Genomic DNA, 27,997 nt, shown 5'->3' on the forward strand with positions numbered 1-27,997 from the left:
AAGTCCTGAAAGAGGCCATCATCTATGTCTGGACACATGTGAATGACCCTTTCACAGGAGTCACATTTCAGATCCTTCACATCAGATATTTACATCATGATTCGTAACTGTAGCAAAGTTACAGTTATGAAGTAGCAGCAAAGATCATTTTATGTGGAGGGTCACCTCAACACGAGGATGGCAGCATTAGGAAGGTTGAGAACCACTGTTTAGGGGGTCCCACCTTCCCTTGTCTTTTAGTCACTTTACGTAAAGCTCTGTAAATGATAGAAAGCCAGGACAATAGAAACGATTCTGGTCTATCAAGAAGAATCCCCACAATGGTAATTTTTCTTCTGTACTGGGGACTGGACCCAGGGACTTCACAGTTTCAAGGCAAATATGCCCCCACTGAGCTGCCTCACCAGCTGCCTCTCCCACATTTACTCTGAGATCAGGTCTTGGGCTAACATGCCCAGGAGGCCTTGACTTTCAGATGGTCTTCTGCAGCCTCCTGGGCAGCTGGGATTACAGACTTCCATGTGTCACCAGGCCTCACTGTTCTGTGGGTGTTAATGAGTTCTGTATCCATTAGAAAACAAATTTGTATTCTAAATACCTTTGAACAAACTATTGTTTATTTGATGATCTTTTCATTTTTCCTTAGAAATTAAAATTTAGTTTCTTTTCTTTGTGTTTCTTTCCTCCTTCTCCCCCTCCTCCTCTTCTTCTTCTTCTTCTTTTTTTTTAAGAGTCTTGCTATAGAGCCCAGGATGGCTTGGAACTCACTGTGTACACTGGGCTAACCTAAAACTTATGGGGCTTTCCTAGCTCTGCCTCCCATACATCAAAGCTGTGCTGAGTGACAGATCACTTATCTAGCATGTGCAATGCCCTGGGTTCAATTCTCAGTAGTGAGTGCTGTGTCCCTTGTTAGGGCTTTCTTGCTGTAAGCTGTGTTCTCAGGGGCAGTGGGATTCCCTCTGGGTCTCTCTGCCCTGGTGAGCTTACCCACGGTGTCTGGCTTGGTGGCCTGGATGTGTAGGTAGCCACTCTCCCTCATGATGCTGTAGAAAACCTTCTCCTTGAAGGGGTACAACAGCTCGATATCCCTCTCAGTGTAGCCAAGAAATCTCCCGAAACGTGGGCCCAAGAGAGGGGTTAGGGTGTAGAGACTTCTTGAAATGAAAGCCATGTTCAAGTGCAGGCCTTTCACGTGGCTGTGGGCAGAGGAGGAATGGACATGGGTAAGCTTGACTGCTATGAAGGATATGGAAAAGAACATGGGGGAGGAAGGGACAGGCCACAGGACTGGAGAGCCAGCCTCCTTTGGCACTTGACCCTCGGGGGCATCCACTGAGCTGGGGGTGAATGGTTTGTGGAGGAAATTCTAGAGTGTTCTGGTCAGGGTTGTTAAAGATCTTGTCCAGCATGGTTTAATACTGACCTCTTCCTCTGCTTCAGACAGCCACCACAGTTACCCAAAAGGGAAGATGGGGTCATCATACCCTCTCCCACCTAAAAAGGGAAGATCTGTTTCCTCAGCCCAGGGCTCACAAGTATCTGGATCTGTGAGGACCTGGATGAGGGGAGCCCCAAGTCTCAGACAGTGCTGGGAGGGGCCTAGTGTGAACAGTCCTGTGTCCTGTGTAGATCCCACCCCCACACAGATGCGGCCGAGGCTGTGCCATCCTGTATGACTTCACTGACTCACTTGGGAACCATCTGGGCCATGTTGGTGCAGATGAGGGACCCCCAGTCCCCGCCTTGAATGTAGAATTTCTGGAAGCCCAGCCTCGTCATCAGCTTGTAGAAGATCCTGGCAGTGGCCACCGTATTGAAGCCTGAGTATGAAGGGGGACAGACAGGGTGTTCTGTGCATTCTGGAGAATCATCTATGATAGCTGTACTTGGAGTTTTGAATGAGTTTGTTAAGTACAGAAGCAACAGCGGCTGTGGTGACATATTGTTTATGATTTATTAAAGCCACTGGAGATCAAAATAGCAAAGGAGACATACTAATTATCCATAGAAGCCAGGCACACACCTTTAATCCCCGGACTCAAGATTAAGAGGTAGACAGATCTCTGAGTCCAAAACCACCCTGGGCTACCAGAGAGTGAATCAGAGCTCATGCCTTTAATTGCAGGATTTGAGAGGTATAAAAGGTGGAAGCATTCAGTCTGAGATGAGTCTCCAGCCACACTGAAGAGAGCAGAACAGTCTGAGTGAATCTGAGGAGCAGTGAAGTCAGGAGCAGTCTGAGGATCACCCCCTTCGTCTGAGCTGAGGTAGTGACCAGCTGCTTTGCTTTTCTGATCTCCAGCTTGATGCTTGAACCCCAGTATCAATCTCTGGGTCTTTTATTTTTCTTGCTACAAGCAGCAGCACATAAAATAGCAAAACATCATCCAACCAGAAGTTTCCAACAGGCTGGAGATGAGTGGAGGCCACAGCCACAGGAAGCAAGCAATGAAGTGACCTTCCAAACACCCACAGAAATCAACAAGGGACGCCGAGGCACTCAGCTAGAATTCCCAGTGGAGTTTTCTCTCCATGGCCAAGCATCCCACTGTAGGAACTTTTTATGCCATGGAATAAACATATTGGCGCCTGAACTCTGCCTTCTAGCCGTCCTCAAGGACAGAATATTTTTAATACTGCTTGCTTGCTGTTTTTCTCTCTTCCCATTACAGAGTCAGGGGCAGCCTGACCCAGGACTGAGTGTCCTGAAGGACACTTGGAGATGAATACGCTCAGTCTGAAATAGGGGGTCAGGACAGCGGTGTCAGTATCTTTGCTTCCAGAGCCAGCTTCACCGTGAGCGGACACAGCACACAATGACTTACTGGTACAACAAGCATCCCAGAGGGGAGTCATGGGCAGTGCTCAGGTGCCTGTGAAATTCCCCAGACCTTTCTTTCTCAGCTGAGGACAGAGTAGCTAGCTCACAGGAGGTCAGAAGGAAGGAGCCTTGGCACCCTGAGGAAGACCCAGGCCACAGGGTCCGTGAGCCTGGTCCTGCCACCCTTGGGGTCCTGCAGCCACCTAAGGGTTTATGAGCCACACAGCACAGGGGTCTGGTGGTGCTGCCCCTAGCAGGCACTGGTGAGGACAGAGCACAGTCTGAAATGTGCCACCCTCCGGCACCCTGTACCTTTCTTGCTGGATGCCTCTGAGAAACCATAACCAGGAATGGAGGGACAGATGACTTCAAACACGTGCTCGTCACTCAGGCCATGGGCCTTGGGGTCGGTCAGCAGGGGGATGATCTTGTAGAACTCATAGAAGGAGCCGGGCCAGCCATGCACCATCAGCAAGGGCTTCGGGGTGCGGCCTGAGGGCAGCTGGGGAGGCTTCACATGGATGAAGTGGATGTCCAGCCCTGGGGACAGAGCACAGCAGGGTGAGGGAAGGAGGGTCCTGCTGTAGTGGAGGCTAAGGTCCTGGGGACCTTGCTTCCCTGTGTGCCATTCCTGGAAGAGAGTAAGTGCTGTGCCCTGGTGTCCCCAAGGCCCCGGTGACAGTGAGAACAAGTCTCCTTGTTGGGTGCTTACAGTGTGCTCCTGCTATGTGCATGCCATGCCGTTGCTGACCTCCCAGTCACATTAGAGCTGCTCTCTGGAGGGCAGAGATGGTCTGGGAATGCACTTCCGGGTTCCCATGGCCCAGGACAGAGCCTGGCTTACAGCAGGGCTCCCTAAACACTTGTTCACTGAGAACACATTGGGGCTGGGAGAGGCCCAGAAACCCAGCACATTCAACAGAGCACTGTATTACAGTCGTGTGAAGTGACTGTCACCCGTGTGCTCATCTAAGGCACAGAAGAGCTCATTGCCATGGAATTAAATGACCACGTCATGGCCATGGTATAGTTCTGTTTTGCAACAGTTTTATGCATAGCATATTTGCTCGCATGGGGTTATGTTATTTTAAAAAAATGAAGCATTTTTATTATCTTCAAAATTTTCACACTTATACATATGCATATTTATATGCAAATGATTCTTGATACTATCCCACTCCGCGGGACTCCCCCTCATATTCGTGTCTTTCTTCTGACGTCACTGAGTCCAGTTAATGCTGTCTGTATGTGCATGACCACCTACCATCAGCTACAACCCCAAAGAAAATTGACTTCCTCACCCCTAGCAGCCACCAACAGCCAATCTAGAGGAAAGCCATGTGGGGGTTATTGACTAGCTTGACCATATTCATGAATGCTACAGCCATTATATAGCTTTATATTCTGCCAGAAGTTGAAGATTTTGGAAGTTATTGGCACATCACTTGTCTGCCATACATGAGGCCCTGAGCTCAGTGCTCGCGTGAGCGCATGCGCGCATGCGTTTACCATACCTAACTTGTCAACCATGAAAGCTTAGCCTGCTCAGCTTCCTGCAGCATAGCGAGTTTCCTCTGTGGAGACGGGACTGTGTGAGAGCAGTACCTAGTCAGACTGTTATCAGCCCGGGGTAAGGAGGACACCGCTGGGGGTTGGGGGGGCAAGGACTTTATGTAACTCTGTGAGCAGAGATTTGTTATTCTCAGGGAGAAGTTCCAAAATTGCACAAGCAATCTTCCAGGACTGGTACAACTGAAGAATTTTGTTTTGTGATATATGTTTTTAATTTTTTCTGCCATGAACAGATAGAAAATTATCACTTTCCAGTTGTAAAACTAAACTCTTTAAAGATTTATTTTATTTTATGCATTTGTATGCTTTGCCTGAATGTATGTGTGTATACCCCATGAATGCCTGGTGCTTGCTGAGGTCAAAAGAGGCCACTTGATCTCCTGGAAGTGGAGTTGCTGACAGCTATGAGCCATCCTGTGGGTCCAGGGAGCCCTGGTTCTCTGCCAAAGCAGGAATTGCTTTTAACTCTGAGCCTGTCCCCAATACTAAATTTTTTAAGTTCTCAAAATTATCTGTGGTGATATATTATTTATGATTTATTAAAACTTTACTGAGGATTCAGAAAGCAAAGCCAGCCACAAGCTACAGAAGCCAGGCACGGACTTTTAATCCCAGCAGCTAGAAGCTAGGAGGTGGTGGCACACACCTTTAATCCTAGGACTCAGGATTAAGAGACAGACAGATCTCTGTGAGTCCAAGGTCACCCACATATACACAAGAGAAACGGCTCACACAAAGATAGTCTCAATCCCTGGGATCACATGCCTTTAATCCCAGACTTAGTGAGGTGCATAAAACAGGAGCAAGATCTCAAGTATCGAGCATTCATTCTCCAGCCACTCTGAAGATAGGAAGGCTCAGGATCAAAGAGGATGGAAGACATTGAAGGGTTGGAGAGATGGCTCAGAGGTTAAGAGCACTGGCTGCTTCTCCTGAGGTCCTGAGTTCAATTCCCAGCAAGCATATGGTGGCTCACAGCCATCTCTAATGAAATTTGGTGCCCTCTCCTGTTATGCAGGAATATATACAGGTAGAACACTGTATAGATAATAAATAATTTTTTTAAAAAAGGAAGACATTGAAGTCTCAGGATTTCTCAGGATTCCCCAGCCACACGGAGGAGAGGCAGCAGTTTGAGACTTAGTGAAGAGCTCGTGTGTGGATAGGCCCTTTCAGTCTGAGCTTGATTTGAGAGCTAGTGACCAGATGCTTTGCTTTTCTGTTCTTCAGCTTGAAGTTTGAACCCCAATATCAGTCTCTGGGTCTTTTATTTTTTGCATTACAATTATTCAGTAAAAATTCCATCAATTCACTTAGTGGTTCTGGGGCTTGATCTCAGGCCCTGCATGTTTTAGGCAAATGGCCGCCATTGAGTCAACACCCCTGGCCCGCAGCACTGGTCAGCATGGCTGTAAAAAGCAGGCAGTCCCTAGAACTTATTCATCTGCCATTACACAACAATCAGCCCACACATTCTTAGCATCTCCCCAGCCCAGTTAGCCTCACTTTGGTGGAAACCTGAAGAATCTGCTCTTTTGTGAATGATATCTGTCACCCAAGACAATATAATAAATATCCTTAAGGCTTGTTTGTCATGTCACACTGCAGGATTTTTTTCCATTGAAATATCAGCTTTTGATCCCCCTGCCTCTGCCTTCCAAGTGCTAGGATAAAGACGACCACACCGGCTTCGTTTTCTCCCTTTTAAAGTTGTATGGCATTGGTCCATACATTCGGGGATGTGCAATTCAGGGTTTCTTGGCTTTAATCTGACCTCATTTTTAGGCTCTTTCCTAGGGCCTGACTTCTGTCCTTAGGCTTCTGTTAGCATAGTTCACATTTCCAAGACACACTTCTAGAACATATCTTCCTTTTAACGAAACAGAAAAGCCAAGCTCGTTCTATTTCTGAACCTGGTTTTTCCCACTCAGACGTATCTCCCAGGGTCCTTCTCTGTTGCTAAACTTCCTGCCATCTTCAAGTTTATGTTAGTGGGTATTTTTATGATTTTTCACTAAACTGCATGGCTCTCCCTCATGTAAGGACAGCAGAATTCAGATCTGGGATGGGAACACACTGACAGGAATACTGGCCTTTATTTGTGTGTTCCTTGGAACAGCTATATTATAAAAATTTAAAGTTATTATCATCATTATTAATTCTTATTAGTATTAGATATAGAGCCCAGTGTCTTGTACATACTGCCATTGGGCCACATTCTAGCACAGGATATTGTTAAAATCCTATAGTGCTGAGGTGACCTCATGGGCCCATTTTCTTTGTGAAAGCAAAGGCTTTGGTTGTGTCTCCTGTAGAACAATAGTCCACAAATCCGAAGTGAGTGCAGGAAGGCAGTGCTGAGTCTGGAGTGAAGCAGGGAGATCATGCCTGCTCCTCTTAAGTGCTGGGATTACAGGCATGCAACACTGTGGCTAGCCATAAGCAGGGTCTTCAAGAGCTGAGTGTTCAGTGTTATTCACAACAGCCAAAGGTGTCCTTGGGTGGATGAGTGGCTAAAGGAAATGTTTCATTCATGTGATGGGATAATATTCAGCCTTGAACAGTAAGAAGAGGGCGGGGTATAGGGATGAGCATTAGAGTTCTTGCCTAGTATGCTCAAGTTACTAGGTCCATCCCCGGTACTGCAACAACAACATGTTCCATAGGAGATGAAAACAGAATAAGAAGCCAGGCACAAATGGGAAAACAACTTGCATGAATCAATCATATGAGTGATTCAGAGTAGATCAATTCACATAGATAGGAAGGTGGGCTGCCAAGGGCTGGGGTAGAGCGAGAAGTGTGGGCTAGGGTGTGACAGGGGCCCTACAATGACACCTCTTTATGCCATGGAACAGCACATTCTGTGCCACTAAGTCACTGACCTGTGCGCTTAAAGATCACCAGGGCCAGTGAGTTTTTTTGTTATGTATATTACCACAATAAAAATAAATGGGTTAAAAAATTAACAGCATGGTTTAATTTTACTAAAGATTCCCTGCTTAACCAAGTGTTGTCAATTCTTTTCTTTCTATGAAGGATCTATTAATTCAGACAAAATGATCCTGGGGTCACCCTTCCTGGAAATAGTAAACTTTGTGTCTTCATGGCTAGTCTGAATGACAGTGTGTATGGGGACTTGGTCTTGAGGTTGAGGGCAGTTTATCATAGTATTGAAAGCCCCAGCTTCCTGTGGAGATACTGCTCAAGGACTTCTGTATTGATAACTGGACTTTGCAGGTCTTGGGTTGCCAAATCACTGTTCTGCCCTCATGTCTAGTTATACACACACACACACACACACACACACACTGATGGTTTGCTGACTTGGCATTATTTATAAATCCTGGCAAGATGGTGAACCACAACATCTGGGTGACCTTCCACTGGGTCCCAGGGTGCTACAGCACAGCGGACTCGGGGATCACTCACGCCACTCAGGAAGGCTGCTCCTGTGACAACCCTCCCCCCCCCCCCCGTGCCAGGCTGTTGTTGTGGGAACTCACCTTCGATCTTGGTCTTGAAGTGAGGGTACTGGTTGAGGATCTCCACCTGCTTCCTCCAGTCAAACTCGTTCCTCCAATAGGACACCACTTTCTTCAGGTAGCTGGAGTTGAAGCCATAGTGGAAGCGGCTGCCCTCCAAAGGTGGGGATGCCCGGAACCCATCGATCCTGTGGTGCAAGTCCTGCGGTGGGGAAGCCCGGTGGGTGGGCAGAGGCAGGAGAGAGCTGGTGTCCACAACTCAGAGTGAACCCTGCAGCACCATGGAGGGGCTATGGGTTCCCCTGTGGCCTCCAGATTCCCTTCCATCTATCCTTGTTTTGGTGGAGTGGGAGGGGGCAGGGGGGAACAGAAGGCTTTGCACAGGCCACACACGCTGTGTCCTCCCTTTTAGCTCCATTGCAGGCATCTCTTCAATTCTTAGGTGTGTGAACAATACTCACTCTTATATATTTGGCTGTGAGCCTAGCCTTTTACGGCTGAGCTATCTCTCCAGCCCGATACACCAAGACATCTATAGGTCTGGGACTGGAAAATTTTGTGAAGAGTCACATAGCACGTTTTAGGCAAGGTGCAAGCTCTCTGCTCTTTCTCTGAAGTGAAGGAGCTGCTACAGATGACCCCTGCAGGAGCAGTGAATCCATGCTCCAGTCAAACTTATACACAGGACTGAAACTCAAATGCCGTACAATCATTGCACAATTTCAATTATTCATTTTCTTTTTTCCATGTCCCTTTAAAGACATGAAAGTTATACAAGGGGCAATTAAAAAACAAGGGGTGGGCCACACTAGGCCTTGAGCCAGGCTGTGATGGCCCTTGCTGCAAAGCATCAAATGACCCTAATTCAGATAAAAAAAAAGACAGCTTAGGACACAGGGTCCACATAGGTGGATCCAGCTAAAAGTTCAGCATTCCGGCTGAGGGGAGTGCCTGTTGCCTCATGGAGTGGCTCAGGTGTCATTATTCCCAGAGGCTTTCATGTCCCTTGGCCTCTCCCAAGCAGGTTTGGAAAGCTTAGACTCCATCCAGGATGACCCCCAGAGCTCAGCTTCTGCCCACAGCAGCAAGGAAACCTCAGTCGTCTGCTCTTGGCTTCAGTTCCCGTTCCTGGCCTCAATCCCTTCCTTCCTCCTGGGAGCTTTTGCGACCCTATGCTAGTGCCTGATGACATTAATCTCTACCGGCGTGTGGGTCACTGTATCTTTGGATGTACTCTCTTTTCATGGATGGATGTTAAATGCTAAGCTGTTGGAGGGGGAGTGGCTTCTTTTCTCCAAGTACACTGCAGAGCACTGGTCACAGCGGCTGCTTAAGGACCACGTGGTGAAGGGAAGGATGGGCCGGGTGTGGTCTGCCCCCTTGGGACCCTACTGGAGCCTGGCTCTCCCTGAAGACTTGCTTCTCCCTTCTCCCCACCCACTGGCCCCTCCTTTCTGACTCCAAGTCTGTGTGGAAGGGCCAGGACAGTTAGACTTCTAACCCGTCACCCAGGACCCACTGCTGTACCATTCTTAGCTCCAGGGCCCACCTCTGAGAGCTGCCACACAACAAGTGACAATGGGCAGGTTTGGTGACAGACCCAGGAGTGGCCCACCCAGAAGGGGCCGACCCAAGGCTGCCCACCCCACTGGTCTCCACGTGACTGTTTTCCTGAGCACCCCTTCCCTCTGTAGCTGTGACTCCCACATCCCCCACCCAGGGCATCTGCTAGCTTTCTCCCTTAAAGTCTGTATCAGCCCCAAGTGGGCAGGGGGTGGGGATGGAAGCTTTCTTTGGTCTCTGGTGCACACGGTGGTTCCATTGGCAGCCCTCCTGGGCCGGGGGTGGGGGAGGAAAAGTAGCTAGAGAGATGGGGTTAGTAAGAAAGAAACACCTTTTAGGAGCAAATGCACCTGCCCTCAGGTCAGGGAGAAGAGCGGACTGATAAAACCTAAAGACAGTCCATTCCCAAAGCTCTATCTTCAATCATGTCCCTACTCTGGCCCAAGGAAACCACAGCTGGTCTGCCCCTTTGGTTTCTACCCAGGCGGTGAAAGGGCATCTCACCTTGATCTCGTCGTCTGATGTTTCCACCTTGAAGGGTCGGATGCTCTCATCTTCTCTGGCTGAGGGCTTTGACCCTGGGCCCCACCAGCCGTCTTCAAGTGGTAAGGATTCCTCCTTGTCCCGAGAGACAAACCAGTAGATGACAAGGCCCAGCACCGAGGCCAGGAGAAGTTCCAGAAACATGACTCCTGGGGATGAAGAGGACACATCAGAAGAGGAGTGACCTGGCCAGAACCTGGCGTCTGCAGACTCCAAGAACCAAAAAAGGCTCTCCCCAGAGCATCCCCAAAAGCAATGTTGATCTTGACTGTCAGCTTGTCCCAACACTAGGAGACAAGCTTCCGGGTGTGCCTGTGAGAGTGTTTCCAGAAACGCTGAACTGAGGTGGGAAGACTTACGCTGAATTTGGTTGGTACCATTCTACTATGTGCTAGAGCCCCAGCGTGAACCAAAGGAGGAACTGAGCACCAGCATCCACCTCTCTTGGCTCCCGACTGTGACACAATGTGACCAGTGACCTGCTCCTGCCACGGTGTCTGCTTGCCTTGACTAACTCTACCCTCAAGCACACCCTAAGTTGCTTCTTATCAGATATTTTGTCACAACAAACAGTAAATAACTAATATATGATCCGCTCCTGTCCTTGTTCATATTTGTTCAGTGAGAAGTGAATGTTGCCAGAATGAAAATGGGGTTTCTTGTGTCATCACCACAAGAAACTCTTATGAGAAAAGAATTCTTCTACCTGACTGATAATAGCTGTGGAAAGGGCTCTGCATTGGCCTAAGCTTGCACAGTGGTGACCACAGCCCCACGCAGAAGCCCTTCTGCAAGGACAATTTAGCCAACGTCTTCACTTCATTACGAAGCCACTTTCCTTATTGGTCACAGTGGCCAAGGTTACTGATGCTGTGCATCTTTTCATTTATCTCTTGTTATTATTACTAATAATATTTTGGCCACTGGGGACATAATCCCCAGTATCAGGTATAATAGACAAGGGCTCAGTCACTGCTAAGTGACACTGCCAGGCCCACACTCCTTATTTTTGCCTTTAAAAAACTTGCTTTGTTTCATTCTTTGCTAATGTAGCCACAATTTACTGTGACCTGTGTATTCTCTTATATTTTGGCTGTAAGCCTAGTCTTAATGGCTGAACCATCTCTACATCCCTTACCTTAGTATTCTCATTGCCTTGCTCTGCTATTCCTACATTAGTAGTAATATTTGGAGAAACGCTGGTACTTGCTTGGTTTTAATGATGTTTGGGGTGGAGTTTGGCTATGGTGTCTAGGCTGGCCATGAATCCCAGCCAGTCTCTTGTTTCAGGCTTCCTAGTACCAAGGATTACAGGTATGGCTCATTATGTCTGGCTGGTAACTTTCTTATTTAGGCCAGCAATACTGAAGACATATAATCAAAAATCTGTAAAATGTTAGAGAGACAAACTTACTCATAACTCCAGAGAATAATGAGAACTTCCCACCTCCCTGGGAAAGGTATATGGTGGCTTCAGCATAGTACTGGGTGAAGGCTGCACTCGGAGGCTTGCGGCTTGAGAGGCCTTCTGCTCCCAAGGCTGCTTAGAAGGCTCTCTCTGAACCCTGATGTATGAAAAGAGGGGCTGCTGCCCCATGTGTGGTCCTGGAGGAGGGCTCTTCATGGGGCACAAAGGAAAGTGAGAGGACAGGGGTCCTGGGACACTGCACATAGCTGAAGGTGGGGGACACAGTGTTAGGAAGCACACATTTGGCTGCACATGTCATCTCTGTGTATTTTCAATAGTTCTATTGAAATAGGATGGACATGCTCCCTGGGTACCCATTTCAAGTGTACTATCCAACTGTTTGCAGTGTACTCATGGACACGTATAAGTATCTGCGCAGCCGATGTTAGGATACTGTCATCCCAACAAAGAGAAACCTTACACCCTGAGCCTGTCACTTCTCAAGTTCCCAAGCCATCCTGGACCCTTGGTAACCACGTCTCCAGTTTCTGTGGGCATGCACTATTACATTTCAGAAAATCCATGCTGTACTTGCACACCCATGAGTCTGAGTCTTTTGTCTTCTCTCTCAGGAGGAGGAAAGAAGAACTTGCTATCTGCAAGCCAATGCAGAAAGGTCTTAGCCCAGCATTGTGGCCTCTCAGCTTCCATCTTCCACGGGCAGTGCCCAGCTTGGCACGAACATGAACCTATCCTTGGAGCAAGGATAGAGGTGGTTTTGCTGGACTCACTATAGCCAGGACCAGTCTGGGGCAACAGAATGGGAGTGGAAGCCCAAGGCAGGAAAAGCCCTTTGGGAACACACCTGTGTGCACTCCATCTGCTAATGTCAGGTCAGGTCTCCATCGGTGTTTATTGAGGCCCCAGGTTTATCCCTGCTGAAAGCCACCCTGTTAAGCTGAGAACTGGACCACCAGGCGCCATTTGCAGAGATCCTAAGCCACACAGAGGGCCAGTCATGGGACTTCCACAGAGGAAGGGCTGATGTAGGGGCATCTGCTCCCTGATGGGGAAGGAGTCTCATATGGGAACTGCTTCTGTCTGGCAGTGACCCTACTGATCTCCCCAGGGCCACCGCTGTTTCTTCCTTCACACCCGCCCATCACCAGGAACTGGTGCCACACAGATATAGCCTCCTCCATGGCTGTCCCTTCCTGACCAGAGACCTCATGGCCCCACACCAGATACTGCCAGGGATCTCAAGAGAGGCAACCTGCCTCCACCAGCCAAAGTCACTGGGATGCTAGGATCCCAGTACAGCCATCCATGGAAACCATGCCCTGTGAATACAGACTCCAACTCCCACCTGTCTCCCTCTTAGGACTGTAAAGGTCTGTGTATCTCAGAGTCTCTGTGAGAATGCTTCCTGAGCTCCTCGGTGCAGGGCAGCAAGCTTTGCCCATCCTAGTGAGAGGACGTTGTACGTGTGTCTATCTCTGTGTGCATGTGTTTCTCTCTTTCTCTGTATTTGTGCATCTCTGTGTGTCTGTGTTTGTGCATGTCTCTCTCTTTCTGTGTATGTGTTTCTCTCCCTCCCTTCCTCTCTCTCTCCCTCTCTTTTTGTGTGTGTGTGTGTGTTGGTGTGCATTCCATCATTCCATCTCCAGACCGAGAGGCTCTTGTCTCTCAACCTGAGGTTCCCTCAGCCCTTGTCCTCAGACCACTGATGAGTTAGATGGTAAGAACCGCTTAAGTTAAAACAGATTAGCAATGGCTGAAGTAGAGTTCCTCCCCTCTGAATTCAGACAGGGACTTTGTATGGTTTTTTTTTTTTTTTTTTTTTTTTTTTTTTTTTTCATTTTCAGAGACTGTCCCCAATCAGAGTCCTCTTTGAGAAGACTGTCATCCATCCTGTCACGTGCTGGCCCAGAACCAGTGGGAGAAGACACACTTTTGTACACGTCATCAGAAGAGCTGCGACTGTCAGCAGGAAAGGGAAAGTTCCCACCAGAGAACTTGACACTCAGACCCCCTCTACCCGACTGCAGCAGCTAAAGGCCAGAGGCTTTTCCTTTTCTGGGCAGGGTCATCCCAGTGTCCTGCGCTGATCACCAGGGCTCAGTGCAGGTGCTTTACTCCTCCGTGGTCACAGCACCCAGAGCCATGGGTCAGGTGAGGGTGGCTGAGTGTGAGTCCCTGCGTTCCTGGCCCCAGTGACTCAGCTGATCCCCTGTGTGCACAGCAACTGTGACTCTGGACTTCAGACGGCAAACAGAACCACAGTGACAGTGACGGTGGCCTGGAGCTCCATCTAAAAAAACAGAACCCAGGCAAAAGGGCAGTAGGATGACTCATGCCAGCCTTGCCGCAGCTGTCACCCCTTCTTTGTTTACCCATGGGTGACGGCAGACCGAAATTTGAGAGATAATTTTTAGTTTAAAACTGTGTGCTGGGCTGGCACTTGCTGCTAACCCTGTGGCCGAGGTTTGATCTTGGGGATCCACATGGCGGATAGAATGAACTGAGCCTGGAAAGCTGTGCTTTTTACCTCTTCTCGTCCCCTCCCTCCCCAAAAGACCCCAGACAAACAACAAAACCCAAAAGCTGTGATTTTTAAGTGCTGGCATCTCCCACTGCTCTGTTTCATTCCACCCACCTTGTAAATTGTTCTTTCGCTCAACGTATCCATGACGTATACACTAGGTGTTCATTAGTTATGTAGGAGCACCCACAGTTATCACAGAGACGGTTCAAGTAACCCTATTTCACTTGGTAATGACCCCAAAGCTTGGCTGTAGTGGTGAAGGGATGTTTCACAGTACAGTGTGGTCAATGTGCAATTGAGTTATTAGTCATTATAAGCCTCTCATTGGGCCTCAGTATAAGCTCTGCTTTTTCATGAGCAAGGAGGTAACATGTGGGACATCACAGCTTCCAGAACTGCCTTTGGCTTAAGGCATTCACGTTGTGGGGTGTCATGGAAAGTACTGTCTTTCAAAAAGCTCAAGAATAGAGAGAGAGAGTGTGTGTGTGTGTGTGTGTGCGCGCATATACACACACACACACGCGTGTGCAAACCAACAGATCTAAAGAGTAATTTAAAGACTGTCTCTTATATTCTAATTCAGATAGCAAGAATATTATTAATATTAGCCATTTATTGTGGTGGTTTGAAAGAAAATGGCCCTCACAGGGAGTGGCACTGTTAGGAGGTGTGGCTTTGTTGGAGTAGGTGTGGCCTTGTTGGAGGAAGTATGTTACTGTGGGGATGGGCTTTGAGGTCTTTGTTCAAGCCACCCCCAGTGTGATACAGTTGCTTCTGCTGCCTGTGGGTCAAGTTGTAGAACTGTCAGCTCCTTCTCCAGCATCATGTCTGCCTGCCCCTAATTCACTGTGTGGGACCCTCATATGCAAGCACTCTACAGCAGCCTAGATGCACAGAACCAGGTCGGAGGTGAGAGAGTACAGAGTGAAGGCACCTGGGTCCTGGGTGCCCACTGTCCTGCCTAAGCACCCTCACTCAAGCAGATGAATTAAGCCAGCCCAGCTCATGGAGGCCTGAGGCCACCGAGTTCTGTAAGCCATGGCCTTGAGGTGCCTGTTTTCATCATCAGGGGCCCCACTACTGTCTGCCGAGCCTCTACCTTGTGACAAACAGCTGCAATGAAGTCTTCTGTGTGGCCCTTTTCTGTTGCAGTAGAGAATATTCTAACCTCTTCAAAACACCGGGGTTTAGGGGATATGGGGAAAGACTGGGCAACAAACAAACAAAAAAGCAATTCCCAAGTTCCTTTCTGTCATGCTAGAACCTGAAACAGGGCGTTAATTTATCCTGTACCAAAGGCTTCATTCTCCCAGTAGTCTGTTTATTTATCTTGTAACCCAATATTCCAATGAGGAAAACAGCGTGCCCAGAAAATTGGAGTTGGAGAGGAAGCCTTCTCAAAGAATGCAGGGCTTGGGGTGTGGCTCTGTGTAGAAATTCCTGGCAAGTATGAGATGTGTTTGATGTCTAGTGCTACAAAAGCCAAAAGAAACTGTATTCTTTTTTTTTTTTCCCCTTGGAGTCATAGCATTCTCCTGAAGAAATGATTAGATGTCTAGTAAAGATGTTTTTTTGTTTGTTTGGTTGGTTTTGGTTTTTCAAGATAGGTTTCTCTGTGAAACAGACCTGGCTGTCCTAAAACTTACTTTGTAGACTAGGCTGGCCTTGAACTCAGTGATCCAGCTGCCTCTGCTTCCCTAGTGCTAGGATTAAAGGTGTGTGCCAGAAGATGCATTAAGAACAACAATAACAACAACAACAACAACAAAACAACAGCCGGATACTTATGCCACAGCACTGAGGGGCTGGTTCAGGGTTAAGAACATCAGCTATTCTTTCAGATGGTCAGTTCTTGTGCTCAGCAGTCTCTGCTGTCCCAGGCCTCTGAGGGGGCTGCTTACTGCCTGCCACCTCCTTCACATCTATCGGTGCTAAGCCCTCATACTGTGGCATGCCCCTCTCACTGTTAGCAAGCTTCTTCAGTTTCCTTTTGAACTCTGAAACCCTGGCTCTTAACAGATTATTCGATACCAATGGAATGAAATGAAAAGTTCTCTGGATAACGTAGACAATAGAAGTTTTGAATGAAAAGGATTAAAAATTCTCCTCAAGCAACAGCATACAGCTTATTTCTCAGTCTGGTCTAGAGGGGGAAGGATTGAGGATTAGTTAAAGTGTGGAGAAAGACTAGAGAGTAGCTTTGGTGTCAAAGGGCTCACTGCGAGGCTCGGGGTTTGGGTCAGCCAACTGCCCTTGGAGGAAAGTCTGCTCTCTGTAACCCAGCAAGCCCTCACTCAGACACACTCCCTGATATCACCCTCAAGTACCAGCTAGGAGTGACTCAGCAGATCTGGTCTTTGCAAGGTAGATTATAAGCCTGGGTACTTGGGGGTTTTCCAGAGCAAAGGCCAACCTTTGAACAAAGCACATAGCCCTGCCAGGGTTGGCTGCAGGCCCTGGGTCTGACCGGGAGGGGCAGGGAGTGGGGTGATGGTGGTGATGATGGCGTACGGAGCGCTCCCTCAGAGAGATTTCCTGGTGGTCACTTGGGCTTCTGGAAGCTCCTCCTGGGGCCGCCACACTTTGGCTTGGGAATTGTGGGGGGCCAAGGAGATGTGGGAAAACCATGCACCTGCTCCCCTCAGCTGTCAGGCCAAAGGGACAGTGAGGTGTGGCCTCCTCTTGGCCCATGGCCTGACCAGCCCTGCAATCCCATCTCCCTTCCTGTGGAGACAAAGGGAAGCTTTTGGTTCCTCCTGCATTCCAGTCAGCCTGCTACACAGGGAGGGATGCAATGACTGACAAGCAGAGGCCTCCTCAGACCACATAGATGGCTCCTGGCAGGCTCTTCTCCCTCAGAGCCACTGTGGCTGTGTTGTGGTGGCTCCCTGGGGTGGTTCGAACTCTGTATGGGGCCTAAAGTGCTTCTCTAGGAGCACAATCTGAGAGCTGAGCTCAGGAAAACAGACCAGAGTCAACAGCAGGAGAAGGTTGGAGTGCTTTTGAAGGCAACGTAGAGAGAAAGAAGGGAACAATGTTGAGTTCATCAGAGGTGGCTGGAAAATTCATGACCTGGAATTGAGTTCTGCTGAAGCACACCAGGGCCCAGGGCCAGCCAGCTGGAGGCCAGGCCCTCGGTGCTGCCCCTGTACCCTAAGGACAGGGGCTATGCTTGTCCAGGCCTCAGTCTGAACACCACCACAGAGGAGCTGGTAGGGAGGGCTGGGGGCACCAGTGTGGGTGGGTATGTCCCAAATGCTTTTAGGGAGGGTATTTACAGTGTGGAAAAGCCACATAAGTTTATTGCTTCAGCCTGTGTTTATAAGCGTTAAACCTGAGGAGGGTGGACAAATGAACTTGTTAATTGGTTAGGGATTATCATTTTATCTACTCTCAGGCAAAGGTTCCACTGCAGATGTTCCTGAGATCCCATTAACTATGACCTTACCTCCACTTTATACTTCTCAAACAAACATACTCCATTAAAAAAAAAAAAAAAAAAAAAAAAAAAAAAACATTTTCTTTTTAGCGGGGCACAAGTCTTTAATCCCAGCACTCAGTTTGAGGCCAGCCTGGAGTACAGACAGAGTGTTCCAGAAAAGCCAGGGCTACATAGAGAACACCTATCTCAAAAGACCCAAACTACTACAATAATAATAACAATTTCCCCCCAGTGCTGGGGTGGACCCCGGGGCTTCACTACATAGGCACAGACTCTATCACTAAGCTGTAGCTCAGCTCTGTTTCCACTTATTCTCCCCAACGCTGCCATACAACTTTTGAAGTCCTTTAAGAAGGTAAGGGCAGCTGGGTGGTGGTGGCTCAGGACTTTAATCCCAGCACTCGGGAGGCAGAGGAAGGCAGATCTCTATGAGATCGAGACCAGCCTGGTCTACAGAGCTAGTTCCTGGACAGGCTCCAAAGCTACACAGAGAAAGCCTGTCTCGGGGAAGGGGTGAGGTGGGGGGGTGGAGAGGAGGTAAGGACATTGTCAGGTCAATGAGCTAAAGCCTGGGAGTTTCTCATCAGAGTCCTCTTCCATCTCCAGCTCTGCCAACTGAAACAGGGGCTACCACATTTTCCATGGGCTTAAAATGTCTAGAGGAACACGTCTCACCAGCTTTAGTGAAGGTTAACACATGTCTGCTGGTGGGCTGGGATGGCAGAGGCCCATGTTGGGGTGGCAGGCGTGGACCATCCAGCACACCATTGTCTTCCCTCCCATCATATCCCACCCAGCTTTTCCACAGTGATTGTAATCTCATGGTCTGGAAGCTTCCTCACTAGCATGCAACGGGATTGCCTGGGGCCTGGGCCTTCTGAACCATCCAGTCTACGGTCCTGGCTGCTTGGGTGCAGAGTGAACTTCCTGCAGAGCTTCCTGAGGCCTGGCCAGCCTCCCAGCCCTGCTCTCTGGGTTGCTTCATTGGGCTGGGAGAGTGCTGCATTTGCTCAAAAGAGAATCGAAAGTCCCCAAGGCCTACAAGTAAGGAGTTAAAGCATGTGCTAAGGGGTCTGGGTGTGGCCAATGGTAGAGCACTTGTCTAGCACTTATGAGGTCCTGGGTTCAGTTCCCAGTACTGGAAGGGGAAAAAAAAATTCCAAGGTCACCTCTGATGTCAAGATGCCCCACCCCAATAGGGCATCATCTCCTCTGGAGTAAGGGCTCTGGAGGACAGGGCCTGACAGGGGCTTGGAGACCTCCCACCGTGCACAGCGGGGGGGGGGGGGCAGGGGAAGGAGCAGAGTCACCTTGCCCCACGGGGCTGGGAGCTTCCATTTTCTGGGTGGTTCTGTATTTTTTCAGAGGCACAAGCTGGTTGGGCAGCGGGGCTGCCAGAGACCGGCAAGCTGCAAATGGAGGAAGCATGAGAGCCTAAGTGAGCAGGGAGACCAGCTCTCCCGAGCTGCCCTGCAGTCCCAGGTACTTAGGTCCGGAAATCTGACTTTCTTATACTTTAAAAGATTTAAGAAACAAACTGCCTACACTGGGCAGTGGTGATGCACGTACTTAATCCTAGCACTTGGGAGGCAGAGGCAGAGGCAAGCGGATCTCTGTGAGTTCGAGGCCAGCCTGGTCTACAGAGCTAGTTCCAGGACAGCCAGAGCTACACAGAGAAGCCCTGTCTCAAAAAATAAAACAACAAACAACAAAAAAGGAACAAACTTCCCAAGGAAAGTAGATTTGTTTACAGTTTAGACAGTGGAGGGGTCTCTAAGTTTTTCAGCGTCCTCTTGCAACTTATAGAAAACCATGAAACAAAGGCGTAGTAAATTCACCAGGGAGTATATAAACTAATATGACTTCTCCACAGCATGCTTAAGGGGAAGATTTTTACTATAGATTCGAGTGAAAGATCAACCAGTGGCATCTGGGAGAGCCCAGAGAAGAGAGACAGTAGATTGAACAGGACCAGCAGACTGGATCTGGCCAGAGAGAAGCAGGAGCAGAGTTGGGTGGGGAATGTGTGTGGGCGTGGTGAGGGGGATGTGTGTGGTCGTGGTGAGGGGGAATGTGTGTGGGCGTGGTGTGTGTGTGTGTGTGTGTGTGTGTGTGTGAGGGGTGTGTGTGTGGGCGTGGTGTGTGAGGGGGGGAATGTGAGTGGGCGTGGTGAGGGGGGGATGTGTGTGGTCGTGGTGAGGGGGAATGTGTGTGGGCGTGGTGAGGGGAATGTGTGTGGGCATGGTGAGAGGGGGGATGTGTGTGGGCGTGGTGTGTGAGGGGGGAATTGTGTGGGCGTGGTGAGAGGGGGGGATGTGTGTGGGCGTGGTGAGGGAGTGAGTGATGAGGACAAAGAGACCCGGAGTACACATAGCCAAAACAGCAGAACCAACAACAGCTGGAGTGAGGGGAACCCATGAGCTGGAGAAGTTTATGTAGGGTAGGAGGTGAGAAGAACTGGGCACTTGTGATACTGAGGGAGCCTGGAGCTGGCACCACAGACAGCCATCTGTCCCTTCTGCAGTGATAAGGGACATGGCTCCTTTGGTAGAGGGGGACAGGCTTCACCAGTTCCTGAGGAATTCTGGCTTCTGTCTAGCCTCCAGCTGACAGAGAAGCAAGCTCATTTGTCCTTTCCCAGGGCCAAGGGACCCCAGGCTGCCTCTGTTCTCCATTCTAGAGATGAATTTTAATTTCAAGCCTTGGCTAAAGAAAATTCTAGTCTTCAAGAGCCCCCCCCCCCAATTTGTCAAAGAGGAAATATTTTGGGGCCTGTCACAGTTCAATGTCCAGAAGTCTAGTTTTTTTATGTAAGTCTATTAAAGAAAAAGAAACCAAGACAAAACCCAAATGAGATGGCAGGCTGGTAGCCCATCTGATAGCTCAGGGAGGGCTATATTTCTAATTCTCTCTCACCAGGGTTCAGGTGGCACTGTAGCTACACTTCTACTTCAGAAACCAACCCTGTCTGCCAGGAAGGAGTTTGGGCTTGGTTCTGGAACTACCTAAAAGCCAGCCTTCAAAACAGTCATGGGTCACTCCTTCTGCAGGGGAGCTAAGCTCTGGGTGGGGTGGCCAGAAGACAAGCCCTTAGCTGTGTCGGGTCCAAACTCTGGAGGTTAAACAAAAGCCAGCATTCCTCAGGAACTGGGGAAGCCTCTTCCCCTCTACCAAAGGGGCAGATGGCTGCCTGTGGTGCCTGTTAGCTTACCAAGGCCCGTGCTGGTCTCCAGGCTCCCTCGCTGTCATGAGCACCTGTTAAACATTCCAGAGTCCACACTGCATTCTGGTTCTTCTCATCCCTCCCTATACTAACCGTCTCTAGCTCATGGGCATCCCTCCCTTATCGTCCTTATAACCCTGCTATTCGAGATGCGCGCTCTCTCTCTCTGTCTCACACTCAGTCTCCCCTCTCGGTTCTCTTTGTCCTCTCTCACTCACTCCCATTCTCTTCTCTCACAGCCCAGTCCAGTCAGCTGGCCATGTTCAGATCACTACTTTCTCTTCCTGCTCTGGACTCTTCAGATACCTCTGGCTGTACTCTCCCTCACATCTACAATAAAAAAAAAACTCCGCTCAACCACACCCCGGAGCAGCCATGTCCTCTCCACACCAGCTGCACCTTACCTGTGGCTCTCTGATGCCCCATGGAGACACTGGGACTCATGGCTGTGGTATCCCACAGCTTTCCCAGGTCATAATGCAAACTGGAGCCAGGGAAAGCCAGCCAGGTATGCCGACGGCAGGATGTTCATGTTCCCAGGCACCCACAGTCTAGAGGAAGTTCAGCGAGAACCTGGGCTGTGACATTGCAGCAGAGACAGGGAAAAGGGGGGGCACTGAGATAAAGGAGCCCCTCGCCCCCAGGATCTGGTTAAGTCTCTTGCAAAGGATTTTCAAACCACCCTTTGAGAAACCCTCACAAATAAGACTGGGCCATACTTAGCAATAAAAACACGTGTCTCCGCTGCCTGTGGCATACAGAAAGAATTCCTTTGACCCCTTTTGACCTTTAAAAAAACCTAATACTCCTTTCTTATCAACAAACGTGTACAATGAACCTCATAATTACTTTGTAATTTCAGTTGCTAAATAAAAGTTTGGATAAAAATTGGTATGCTAAGACATATTTAATCTTCTAAATCTTTTGACCAGGGAGACTTCAAAAGTCACCAAAGAAACTAGGTAGGACCATCTCTTGAAATGGCACCCAGAGATGGCCACTGTTGTATATAAGATGGGCACCACTGTTGTACTATGAGATGGATCAGTGTTGTACTATGACATCTTCCTCTAGGCATAGCACAGCCATTCTATCACCACCAAGGAGCAGAGATAATCCTGGTCCCTTTGTGACCAGGGAGAACACAGTGATAGCCAGGCCTAGGCTAATGGGAATCTTAGTATACCCTAGAAGGAGGGGAGGGAAGGCCACTAGTCCCTTACCTTTACCCACTCACCACTATTCTTGCTCCCAACTACGCATGGTCTTAGGCCAGGCTAGGATGGGGCTATGAGAATATACGGGAGGTAAGCTAACTGCAGTTTTGATGCAGCTGTCACTCATTACAAGATGGGACTTAACCGTCACCCATGCTTACCAGCGATGCTATCTGGGAGTCACCTACGCTGCAGTAGACAGTTCCTCACTCATGCTCCTGCAAGGCCAATCAATGCATTGGCTCATCAAGTTGTTCTGTGGGATCATTTCTTCAGTTTATCATTTGTACCTATCTGAGATGGATGGACATTTGTTCATGTGCCTCCAGTAAAAGTCACACAACTACTGTCCTTTTCTTAAGTTGGCCATATTCTCTTTCTCTCCCTTTAAGTCTATATTAAAAGATTTTTTTTCCAAATAAACTCCAACTCTGCTTCATACTGACTAATCCCTGAGATTCTTTTCTGCACCCTAGGTCAAGATCTTGGCTGCACTTGACTGGAGGTTTACAGGGAAAGCCTCAGGCTGCACAGCCATGGTGCTGAGCTGTGTGTGTTCCTTGCTAAAGCTGACAGCCTGACTCTCGAATTACCACTGCATGTAATACTATAACCTAAGAAATAAAGGGGGATTTCCCCTTGCTTTAAAGAGCACTTAAAGTTCAGAGAGGATGTTTGTTCCCAATAATCTAGCCAGTAAGTGCCAAAGAGACATCCACACTCTGCCACCGATCACCAGCTTCTCAAATGCTAAAGGCAGCGAAGAGTCCTACTTCTTACTCAGAAACGAGGGCTCTTGTTTGTTAGTTGGTCAACTAGAGAATTTTCTGTAAAGCTTTTTGATAACACAGCGGGACAACACTTTCCCCCTAAAGTGAGCTCCCAGGCCTGGGAAGAGTGCCCAGGGTGTGACTTTGCGGTGACCTGGCTCCATAGAAAATGGGAATGACCAGCAGCAAAGGGAAGGCAGGCATTGGGCCACCACTCCCAGCCTGTGATAGTGGGAAGGGACATGCAGGCTGCTCTGAGAGTAAACACACTTGCTCCCTGGAGAGAAAGCATGAACTGTAATTTCCCTCAAGAAAGTCAATAAATCCTGGCAGTAGGGCAAGTGTTCCTTTGAACCTGTTTGTGCAATTGATTCTGTAACGAGGCTGGGGACCCAGGCTCCCCCACTTCCCTGAGCACCACTATGCAGGAGGAGGTTCTTGGCAGAGGTTAGCTCCCTCTTGGGGGCCTTTTCCTGGTCTTATCAGCATAGCCCACTGGAGACTCTGTTACATGAGGAGCTTGGCCTGAAGACTGCCTGAGATGACCCCTGTAGGGCTGAGTAGTGGCCCCCTTGTCTCTAATCCTTGACTTCTGTGTCCCTCACCCTCTACAACCAGGCTGTGCTCCCATGTTTTCATGTCTCAGAACAAGAATTAAAAAAATGGGATTGGGGTGGCTCTGCCCGTTAAACCCTTCAGCCTGGGCAAGAACACCAGGGGTTAAAAATAGTGTAGGCACCAGGCAGAGACTATGCCTGGGCATGCCCACACCTCTGTGCATGGAGGAGGATGTTGATCATAGCGACAGAGGCGTTTTGTGGGTACCACTAGCTGGGCACTAAGCAGAAAATGGGCACCCCGGGGGGTCTGGTGGAGGTGCACACTTCCCCAGCTTACACAAAAAATCCCTTACTCTGTCCACCACCTACTTCCCAACTCGGCACCTGTGTGGCAGCCAATGTACTGTAGGCACAGTCCGCCAAAAGGCAGGTGCAGCCACACCAGACAATATGTTGAGGGTCACACAGCTGACTTTCTGAGGAGTTAAGAGTCTAGGGAAAATCTTGTTTTCTTGGTATCTGGGGTAGCAGAAAGCTTGGGGCTCTTTCTCTGACAACAGTCTGTCATTCCTCTCAGACTGCAAATGGGTCCACACAGATGAGCCTTAGTGTTCTTTCCTCAGCCCAGTACAGCTGGATACAAAGTGGCTCCCTAACTCTTAAGGAGTTAAAATGCTCCCTCAGTGAGGTCTTTGTTTTCCACTCAACATTTCTTTTCTTTTTAATGCTTTCCATTTCCCATAGCACACATCATCTTCTAGTGCAATTTAAAAATTGCAAATATATGCTGCTGGGTTGGATTTTGCTTGTTGTCTGTCCAAAAGCACGTCCCATGAAAGCACATTCCCTGTCATCCCTATAGGGTGTAGGGCAGTGTATGAACAGCCAGTCCGGGTCCCTAAGCACAGCCCCATTGGAGACACGTCCTCAGGGACACAGGAAGCCATCACGTGGCCTTCCTCGGGTGGGTATTTGGGAATGGAAACTTTTTGCTGAACGCGCCCATACTTCCCCCCCCCCCCCCCACACACACACACTCCCTTAGTTTTCTGCTACATCAGGCCTGGCACAGCCAATGAAAGGTTCCACTTTGAGGAAGGAAGCCACTATCACACTAACAATGTTAGCCTCCGGGACACTGCGACTTTAAAAAATGATCATGCCGAATTTAGAGGCAGAGAAGCAAGCAAACCCCGCCTCCCTAAAGTCTAACTCAACAGTCCTCGCCCGCAGTGGCAGAAGGCTAGAAAGGCGCGGTCCTAGTCCAGGGCGAGCTGCACCCCGTGCCTCCAGCTCCCGCCCAATCCCTCCAACCCAGCGCGGGCAAGAAGACCCCGGCGTTGGGCTGCCTGAAGTTTAAGGGGTGGGAGGGGCAGAGTTGCAGAAGTTAAGGAGGCACAGCAGCGCTAGCGCCTTCCGCCCCCAGGGTCGGGGTAGGCGCCCGGGCAAGCCGCGAGAGAGCCGGAGCCAAAGGGACAAACCTGCACCTGTCGGAGAGGGAGTCAGAGGGCTAAGGAGCCGCGCTGCCAGGCCTAACACCCACCCCTAGCTTCCGAAGCTCGCCTGACTGCCCAGGGATGGGGGATGGGGCGTTGGATGCAGGACAAGGAGGCATGACAGACTGCATGCCGGCGATCAGCTTTGGGATGGTGGGAAGCGCATTTAACTGCAGGAGCTACACGTAGTCCTAGCAACTCTCAGGCTGGGGTGCCACCGCTGTCCCCGGAGCTTACGGTTAGATCGCGCTCACGGTCTAGCGGCCTCAGGTGTGCAGTTCCTCCACTCCCCAACTCCTCTCGCTCGTCTGTCGGGCTCGCAGCTGCGGAGCTGCGGGGACCCCAGCTGCCCGTTAGTCCCGCCCCCACTAGCCCCACCTCTCTATCGGCTCCACCCCCGAGTTGCCTAGGCGGCCTAGGCTTGCTGTGTACCTAGCAAAGGTTTCCCTAGTCTGGAGAGTCTGCAGCCTGGGGAATCTAAACACAAAAGCCCAGGCTGGCCTGGTATTACAGCCTTTTTCTCACTTTCCTAGCGAGTAGTTGTAATTATTTTATAAATGAATAGGTAAGTGAACAAAGTTTAAAAGCAAAACCAAGGTCTGGGGACAGGCTTGCAGGAAAGTTTATTCTCTGAACCATAAAGAAAACACAAGTAAATAAAATAATGAAGTGTGGATATAAACACAAAGAACGTATATTTGTCTTTAAGCACACACTGTGAGGTGTAGTAGTCTGAAATCCAGGAGGCTTGGACGCCAAACAAAGGCCAGCACAGGGAGGAAGGAGGCAGCGGGCCACCCATGCAGAAAGGCCAGCACCCTTGGGGCTAACCTGTTTGCTCGCCATTAGCCAGCCTGCTCAGTCCCCAGTCCTTACTTTCGCTACCCTCCTAAGACTAGCCAATAGCCTCCACATGGTTCAGCCCCCACACTGACAAGATGAGCAAGTACCCAACTGCAAGGGCCTAGAGGGGCCTGCTGGGGGCTCGAACTTATTTCCCTGCACACACATTTGAGGGTAGGGCTTTTTTTTTTTTTTTTTTTTTTTTTTTGGTTTTTCAAGACAGGATTTCTCTGTATTGTTTTGGAGGCTGTCCTGGAACTCGCTCTGTAGACCAGGCTGGCCTCGAACTCAACAGAGATCCACCTGTCTCTGCCTCCCAGAGGGTAGGGTTCTTAATTTTCACCTCTCACCATTGGTCTCCAGCTTTCTGTGCTGCTCATCATGGCTCAAGCCTTCTCTTTAATTGAGGGGCAGTTTCTCCAGTGAACATATTCAACTCATTCCCACCTCCCTGGAAGCCCTGGGTAGTGTCAATCCTCTACCCAAATATGGATTTCCTGGTACTTCGGCTCTATACCCTCCTACATATAACATACCCTCTGGCATACCTGACATCCTCCTCCAAAGCCCGAGGTCCAGGCAAGTGCCCCAGACTCATTCTAAATTTCTCCCACAGGAGCTGGCCTCTTGCCATTCACCAAAGAGGCAAATTTATTATTCCTAACATGGTGAGGATGGAAACATTCTAACTAGCTGCGTGGTGGTACACACCTTTAATTCTAGCACTTGGAAGGAAGAGGCAGGTGGGTCTCTGAATTCAAGGCCAGTCAGTCTGGTCTACAGAGTGAGTTCCAGGACAGCCAGGGCTACACAGGGAACCCTGTCTTTAAAAACCAATAAATAAATATAAATAAAAGATCCAGCACTAATTGCAGGCGATGTACCATCTTGTGAATGTACTAAACCCACTTATCTTAGTTATGGTTCCTATTGCTGTGATAAAACACCATGACCAAAGACAGCTTGGGGATGGAGGGGTTGGTTTCAGTTCCTAACTGTCTGGTCACACTTCATGGCTGAGGAACATCAGGGTAGGAACTCAAGTCAAGAACCTGGAGGCAGAAACTGAAACAAAGGTGTCAATGGCTTGCTCAGCCTGTTTTCTTATACAGCTAAAAACCATGTACATAGGGGTGGCACCACCCCTATTGGGCTGTGCCCCACCCCATCAATCACTAATTAGCAAAATGCTCCACAGGCTTGCCTACAGGCCAGCCTTACAGAGGCACTTTCTCAACTGTGGTTCACTCTCTTTCCAGATAACTCCAACTTGTGTCAATTTGACAAGAACAAAACAAAAGAAAACCCAATCAGGACGCTACTGAACCTGTATTGTTGGATAGTCTTAGGGGCTGGATGTGGCTCTGTAATAAGACACTTATTTGGCAACAAGAAGGCCCTAGATTGGAATCTCAGTGTGCTAAAAATGAATGAACAAAGAAGTAGAGTAAATGTTATGATATGTGGACTGCATCTAAATAAAGCTATTGTTGAAAATAAAGACCAAAGCAGAGAGCTAGCCTTCACTCCCCCCTTGTCTGTTACCCATTCGCCATGAACTCTAATATGGTGCAAGAGGTTTCAAGGTTAAGTTTACAGGAAGGCAATCCATAAACAAAACATGTGAGGCAGAGAGTTCATCAGAGCAAGGAGAAATTCAGACAGATTTTCTGTGCTTTTGCTCAAAAGCCATCATGAAGCTCAGTGAGGGAAAGCACGGATACAGTGTCACAGCTAGAATATGTTATATTTAAGAAAGGAAAGAAAGAAAAGGCTGTTTCTTGGCATGTGCTTTAGGGACCCAGGTGCCTCAGCCTGGGTCTTAAACCTCCTCCCTTTGTGTGGTGGAAGCTTGGTTACTATGCAGGTGCTGTTGGGAGGCATGGGAACTGTGTAAGAGGTGGGGCCTAGGCAGAGGTCAGCAGGTCACACCCCTGAAGGGAATCGTGGGACCCCAACCCCCTTCCACCCCAAGCCGCTCCAATCCCCTGACTATGAGTTGTGCATTGTTTTCTCCAGTGTGTGCTTCTGCCATGATGTGTCACCATAGACCCCCAAGCAGGGCTAACAAATCAAAATTTAAGACCTGTAAAATTCCAAGTCAGAATGAACCTGGTTTCTTTATAAGCTGAGTGGAAGGGAAGGGTGACTCACACACGGTTAGGTCCAGAAGAAACTCGCACAGAGGGCTCTGTTAGCATACTGCAGTGCATGCTGGCTCCAGCCTCAGCATCACAAATACCTGTTACAGAGTCCGTGCTGACAGCCTGGGTCTTCTCAGCTGCTCTCACCCTACTCCCGACCCTAAACTTCTCCAGCTCTTGGGATTCCCTCCCCAGCCTCTCATCTCCACATAACTCTGCTATTTCAGCCATACGCTCTCTCTTGTTAGGCTTCTCCCTGCTTCTCTCTCTCTCACAGCCAAATCCAGTCTGCTGGCCATGTCTAGCCTGCTGCTTTCTCTCTCTAGTCTGGATTCTCCCTCACATCTACAATAAAAACCTGC

General features: G+C 49.1%; 1 protein-coding gene across 2 annotated transcripts in view; it reads right to left on the reverse strand.

The window, feature by feature from the left end:
- The window catches only part of Ephx1 (epoxide hydrolase 1), a 51,924-nt gene extending 26,992 nt beyond the window's left edge, over positions 1 to 24,932 (reverse strand). Inside the window, exons 1-6 of one of the 2 annotated variants that reach the window (XM_051186452.1) lie at positions 24,886 to 24,932; positions 9,949 to 10,136; positions 7,903 to 8,083; positions 3,137 to 3,364; positions 1,694 to 1,823; positions 991 to 1,199 (exon numbers count right to left, since the gene is read on the reverse strand). In XM_051186452.1, the coding sequence (XP_051042409.1) occupies positions 991 to 1,199; positions 1,694 to 1,823; positions 3,137 to 3,364; positions 7,903 to 8,083; positions 9,949 to 10,131 (931 nt within the window). In that variant the 5' untranslated portion in view covers positions 10,132 to 10,136; positions 24,886 to 24,932. The remainder of the gene's footprint in view (positions 1 to 990; positions 1,200 to 1,693; positions 1,824 to 3,136; positions 3,365 to 7,902; positions 8,084 to 9,948; positions 10,137 to 24,885) is intronic. The other variant, XM_051186451.1, reaches the window with a different exon arrangement.
- Between the last annotated feature and the right edge of the window lie 3,065 nt (positions 24,933 to 27,997).

Source organism: Phodopus roborovskii, unplaced genomic scaffold, assembly GCF_943737965.1.
Source record: "Phodopus roborovskii unplaced genomic scaffold, PHOROB, whole genome shotgun sequence".
In the NCBI taxonomy this organism is placed as follows: domain Eukaryota; kingdom Metazoa; phylum Chordata; class Mammalia; order Rodentia; family Cricetidae; genus Phodopus; species Phodopus roborovskii.